The following is a 5,990-nucleotide window of genomic DNA, read 5'->3' as shown; positions in this document are numbered from 1 at the left end:
CCGGCCGCCATTGGGCGAGAAGGAGCCTTTTCCACTTTTTCATTGGCCAATCGCTCTGTCCGTCTGTTCAACGGAACTGGGCGTGACGGGGCGAGAGGCAGGGACGTACGGCGTGCTCTGATTGGTCAAAGCGCCGCAGTGAAGGCCGGCTGATTGGGCAACGAGACTTCTGACGGCATAGGGGCGGGGCAAGAGCAGGGGAGCGAGTTTTCATTGGCGGAGACGCCGCGTTAGAAAAGAGCGGGAACACAAGTTCATTCAAACCGGGGGAGGTGGGCGGGGCCTCGCCACGGCGGCGGGGCGGGCCCGGGGTGAGCGCGGGAGAACCGGGGGGAACCGGGGAAAACCAGGGAGAACCCCGAGGTGAGCCGAGCGGAACCGGAAAGCATTTGGGGGGAACCGGGGCGAGCCCAGGAGAGCCGGAGGTGGCCCCGGTGTAGCCGGGCCCCGGCGCCTCCGTGGGCAGAGGCGGGGAGAATGGCGGGATGGGTCACGTTGGAAGGGATCAGGGTGAGTCCTGTGCTCCCAGCTCCCTGCTCAAGCAGGATTGTCCCAGAGCACTTTCACAGCTTTGCATCCAGATGTTTCTGGACTATCGCCAGTGAGAGAAACTCCACACATGCTCTGGGCAATGTTCCAGTGTATGATCACCCAACAGTAAAGAAGTTCTTCATATCCGAGTGGAATTTCCCGTGTATCATTTTCTGCCCCTTGGCTCTTGTCTATGGCTGGGCTCCACCCAGCAGAGCCCGGTCCATCGTCTGAAGCCTCTCTTCAAACAGGGACAGGCGCTGATGGGGTCCCCTCTCAGTCGTCTCTTCTCGAGGCTGAACAGGTTCAACTCCCTCAGTCTTTTATCATAAAAGAAGCTGAGTTCCATCCCTCGGTTGTTCCATCCCTCTACTCCCCCTTGGCTTCTTGGCAGCCTCTCTTCAAGTCACCTCTCTCCCCGCTGCTTCCAAGGCTGCCCAGGCATGGCCCCTTTGCCAGGGGAAGGTGCCACACACAAACAAACAGGAGCCCTGGGTTTGTGTCACACACAGACACAAACACAGGAGCACTGAGCCACCAGTCTCTGCAGAGGGAAGAGGGACCAGTGGCACCCCTGGGCTTGCTCCTGGTCATCCAGCCCCCTTTTCCTTGGTTAACTTCCTTGGTTCCTTCTTTTCTCCAGGTCAGCCAGCGAGTCCACAATCTCTGCAAAACACAAGCATGGCATTAACCAACACAGAAGAGTTGTGGTGGGCTTGTTTGGGGTTTTTTTAACAGATGAGAAGATGGCTTTCCCTCACTGATGAGGATCAGGACATGGAGTCACCGTCTCCTGGGGCCAGCACAAAGGGGCAGGGGTTAGCAGGGGACAGCCTGAGCAGACAGCCCAGCACAAAGACAAGTAGCTGTGTTTGTGGAAATACCCTTGTGAGCAGCTGCAATAAACTGTCCTTCCAGCTCAGCACCACACAGTGGTAGGTGTTGGATTAGGGTCATATTAGGGTAATAAAGCCATCCTGTTTCCTCAATGTGACTTTGTCAACATCCCTAATGATCTTTTGGCATTTTCTCTTCTCTTTCTGTGCCAGGGAGGTGCTGGTGGGAAATGGAAGCACACAGATGTGACACTCAGTGGTTTCTTGGGCACATTTCCCACATCTCTTGTATGGATCTGGTCCCATAGGATGGAGTGAATGAAATTGAAGGAAGTTTTCTCCCCTTAGACAGATGAACCAAGGGAAGGATATGAGCTCTGTGACTTCAAACACACCAGAAACGTTCCTCTATAATTTCCTGATGTTGCTGTTGCATCTCCTGATGGAGAACAGTTACTTGTCTGACCAGACACAACCCAGTTTCAGAGACAGTGAAAACTTCCCTGTCATAGAGCAATGCCCAAGACTGTAATTTACTGCTAAAGCCCAAGGCAGGAAATGTTCCTGCAGAGTGTTGTGGCTGCTCCTCCAGCTTATGGGATCTGCAGGACGTGAGTAGGGATTTAACTCACAGACCTCGACTTCCTGCTCCTGCTTGTCTATAGAAAAAGCAACTTTTATGTGACACCAAATAAACAAACAGCCTGGAGATTATTGTCATGGCATGGGTAAACAAATGTCAGTGTATGAGGTCTGGAACTGGGGGACTTGTTAGCATAAAAAGGAAGGGCAAGGCAGGACCCCAAAGCACAAAGCCAGGCAAATTCTTTGGGAAATAAGGGGCAAACTGTGGGCTGAAGCAGCTGATGAGGGATGCACAGGGCCTGTGGAGCAGGTGTCTGGGACACTCACCCTCGGCAGAAGGGCGCTGGGAAGGGTCAAAGGCCTGGCACTGCTCAATGATTTTCCTCAGATCTTCAGGACAATCTTCCCCAAGAGGGTCCCAGTAATGGTGATTGCAGATTTTCTCCACGATCTCCTCAGAAGTGCAGCCTAGACAAGTGCAAACAGGAGTGTCAGGGTGGAGCTCTGCGGCCACAGGAGGGTGCTGGGGAGGGAACCCAGCACAAAGTCATGCCGAGAGCCTGCCTGCAGCCTGTGGCAGGGAGAAGCCAGCGGGGAAGTGACCCAAACTCCATCTGCAATGAATCCACTGTATTTGGTGTGACACTGTTGGGCTTCAATAGAGCAAGATTGTGTTTATGCTTAACTGCCCATGACCATCCAATAGAAACAAAAATTATTTGCATGTTTGTGGTTTAAGCAGGTTGCTAAAGTACTGCAAGCTGTACTTTGCTATACTGGAGTTTCAGGAGAAGCTGTCAGACACACCAGGCACTGCCACTGGCACCTGCCTGGGATGCTCAGGGAAGGAGCAGGGAAGGAGCAGGGAGCATCCAGTGCCAAGCAGGAACCACACTGTGCCATGAGGCTTTTATGCAGGGAACCAGATACTCCTGTCTCACCTTCAAATGGGATTTTGGAGGTTGCAATCTCTGCCAGAACGATCCCAAAGCTGTAAGGAGACAAGCAGGAGTCTCAGTATTCATTCCACCATGTATTCCTCCCTTCTAGTGGAGAGGACTGCTGGGCTATGCCAACTGGAAGCATCTGTGGTGTGCCTGATAAAACCTGGCCTCCTTCCATAGCTCAGCAGCCTCTCTGCCAGACACCTGCCTGCTCACAGGCATCTCCTGGGAGGGACAGACACACCTGTATATTTCACCGGGACTCTTGTAAGGGTAGTTGATGTCTTTCAGGTTCTCTGGAGCGATGTAGGCCAACATAGAGACTTGTTTCCAGTCCTTCTTGGCTTTCCTCTTGATGGATGATTCTGTTTCACACAGCTCAAATCCTGACAGCTGATTGAGAGAATGAGAGAGAGAAAAGGAGAAGTAGAAACCTGTGGTGCAGCTAGACTGGCCCAAGATGGAGAAAAGAGAGTGAGATGCCCTGGGCAGCAAGGGCTGGAGTGCAGCTGTGTGTGCTGCCCAGCACGGGTCTCTTCCTCAAGCAAAACCAGAGGTGAAGGCAGGTGAATGGCCCCAGCTCCAGCTCATCCCAGGCTGGATGCTTTAGGGGCACTCACTTTGCTGATGATAAGACCAAGATAGGGAGGTTTAAGTGCCTAAAGTCATAGAGGAGATGCCACTACCCCATTTTATCCTGGACCATCACAATTCCCTTCAGTGTTGGTGGAGAGAGACATCCACAAAACCATTTAAAACTCCCAAAAGCATTTCCAAGTGTGGTGCTTACCTTCACACAGTAATCCCCAGCCACCAGGAACTTGCTGCTGCAGATGCAGCCGTGGAGTCGGGACTTCTCCCCTGTCTGGTGCAACCTGCAGATGGATGGAACCAAGGGCAACACATGAGGATGAGGATGATGAAGGACTGACCCATGCCCACCTTGGTGCCCTCTCCTGCTGTGGAGGGAATGACTGACATGCAATCAGAGAAGCCAGCAGCTCTCTGCCTGTCTTGGTGGATCACCCCTGCCAAGCCAAGCTTTCCAGCAGGCTGGAAGAGCTGCTGTGGGCAGAGTACGAGCCTTGTGGATGAGCAGGACCTGTAAGGAGAACTGCCATGCTGCAGGGCACTTCCAAATCTGCCCTGTGAATCTGGGGAAGGGGATTTCCCCCTTCCAGGCTTTTGCAGCCTTGAAGCCAGATGTAGGGGACTGTGCCCAGGGTAGATGGGAGCTACTGCATCCAAATCCACTCCCTACCCCTACACCAGCCTCCCATACCAGGGTCCCAAGGTGGTGTCACTGGGAATCAGTGTCTAACAGGAAACCACGGCTTACTCTGAGATACCAGGAAGCTGCACTCAGCTTTTGGATGATCAGGTGAAGTTACTCACTGATTACACAGGTGCTCACCTGTAAAGGCCTCTGGCAGCTCCCAGGGCCATCCGAATGCGGATGTCCCAGGAGAGGTTCTGCTGCTTGTTCAGCACGTCCCGCAGCGTCCCGTGCTTGCAGTACTCCATGACGATGGAGAAACAGGGGCTCCCATCTGCAAGGCAAAATCATCCTGCCTTGTGCCACCTCCTGGGAGGGGACCACAACAAGGCATGTGCCACCAGCCAGCACTGGGGATGGCAGGGGAGGAAAAGGGTGACATTAATGTGACACCCCTACCGTTCTCCTCAATGCAGATCCCGTACATGCGAAGGATGTTTGGAGACTCAAACTTCTTCAGGGTCTGAATCTCCTTCTCAAAGATGTCTCTCACCTTGCTGTGGAAATGGACAGCGTGGTGAGATCCCTGGAACAAGGCATGGCACAGTGCTGTGCCACCCTCCTGGGGCCACACTCATTCCCACCCAGGACAACTCACGCTGGGTCAGTGGTCAGTGGCCTCTTGAAGGTTTTGATGGCAACGGGGTACTTGAGGTACTCGCCCTCGTAAAGGTCGTAGCTGTCTGTGTCCTGCAGGTGCCTGTGGAAGGTGAGCTGGTCTCGCTTGATCTCAGTGATGTCTTCTCTTTTACCAACGTTGACCTTCTTCAAGCCTGCTCCCACCGCATGCCAGAAGGGAACAAGGGACACATTAGGCAGGGCTTGGGGGGAAAGGACACAGTGCACAGGGTGAGGTGGTGTGACATCGACTTACGCTCCATCTCACGAATGACTTTGTTCAGCTCGCTTTTCATCCAGTCCATCTTGCTCTCCATACATTCCCTGTCAATGTAGATCTCCTCAAGAACATCTTTGGGCTCCTCAGTACCTAGGGAGAGAAACGAGCAGAGGTTGGGCCACTGGATGAACAAGCATGACTGTGTGGTTTGTTTCTTTCATGGTTTAAATGGCTCCTCATGGCCATCAGGCCAGAGCTTGGTAACAGCTGGAGAGAGGGGCCAACCACCAGTCACAGGTTAGGAGGGTTTGCTAAATGCACTCACTTGCAATCACCTGGTCCAAGAAAGCTCTGTCATCCCTCAGGTCCTCGGCATCCTGCCTGCGACACGTCTTTGACTGGAAAGCTTCCAGGAAAGCCTGCTTCTGCTCTGCCTGCAGCAGGAGGGAGAGCCCCTGGGCAATGTCCTCCAGGCTTTCGTTCACCCAGACAAACTCCTCGCCAGTACTTCGGGCTCGCAGGAACTTCTGGATCCAGCTGGTCTGGCTGTATTTCATCACCAGTTTCTGGGCTTCCTCCAGGGCCTGGAGCAGCTTTTTCATCAGTTCCTCTTCGTGGTGGGAGATGTGCTGTCGTGGCTGAGCCCTGAGGATCCTCACGGGCTCCAGCAGAATCTGGATGCGCTCCACGAGGCGCTGGCACTGGTGCTTGCAGCACTTCACCTGCTCAAATTGGGCATGGATGGCCTGGGCCACAGACAGGACCCTCTCCACGATGTCCATGCTTGCAGCAAAGGGCTTGGCCACGGGGGATGGCAGTGGCTGGTGCAGGGAAGCCTCAGGCGCTGCTCAGAGATGCAGCTCTTCCACGCCTTCCACCCTAGGGAACAGCCTGCTATGGCACACATCCTCCCACAGCCCCTCACATCCCCATCTGCTTCGCTTTCCCTGCTTTGCCTCCCACTGCAGCTGCTTGTGCAG

The 5,990-nt window shown here is 54.0% G+C and overlaps 1 protein-coding gene across 1 annotated transcript; it reads right to left on the bottom strand.

The window, feature by feature from the left end:
* Positions 1-95: 95 nt before the first annotated feature.
* MLKL (mixed lineage kinase domain like pseudokinase) lies at positions 96-5,876 on the bottom strand. The gene is made up of 10 exons (XM_054641028.2): positions 5,336-5,876; positions 5,047-5,160; positions 4,771-4,945; positions 4,572-4,669; positions 4,311-4,446; positions 3,687-3,771; positions 3,141-3,289; positions 2,894-2,943; positions 2,280-2,420; positions 96-1,197 (listed from the first exon to the last, which is right to left on the bottom strand). Exons 1-10 carry the CDS (start codon positions 5,790-5,792, stop codon positions 1,145-1,147), a joined length of 1,458 nt encoding a protein of 485 aa, XP_054497003.2. The 5' UTR covers positions 5,793-5,876; the 3' UTR covers positions 96-1,144.
* Between the last annotated feature and the right edge of the window lie 114 nt (positions 5,877-5,990).

Source organism: Agelaius phoeniceus, chromosome 12, assembly GCF_051311805.1.
Source record: "Agelaius phoeniceus isolate bAgePho1 chromosome 12, bAgePho1.hap1, whole genome shotgun sequence".
NCBI classification, from domain to species: domain Eukaryota; kingdom Metazoa; phylum Chordata; class Aves; order Passeriformes; family Icteridae; genus Agelaius; species Agelaius phoeniceus.
This window is presented reverse-complemented; position numbering and strand designations above follow the sequence as displayed.

Coding starts and splice junctions, on each gene's coding strand:
- MLKL (XM_054641028.2), bottom strand. CDS start 5,792: ATGGACATCGTGGAGAGGGTCCTGTCTGTGGCCCAGGCCATCCATGCC. Junction 4,946..5,046: donor AGTCATTCGTGAGATGGAGC/GTAAGTCGATGT, acceptor CGGTGGGAGCAG/GCTTGAAGAAGGTCAACGTT. Junction 3,772..4,310: donor GCTGCCAGAGGCCTTTACAG/GTGAGCACCTGT, acceptor ATCCATCTGCAG/GTTGCACCAGACAGGGGAGA.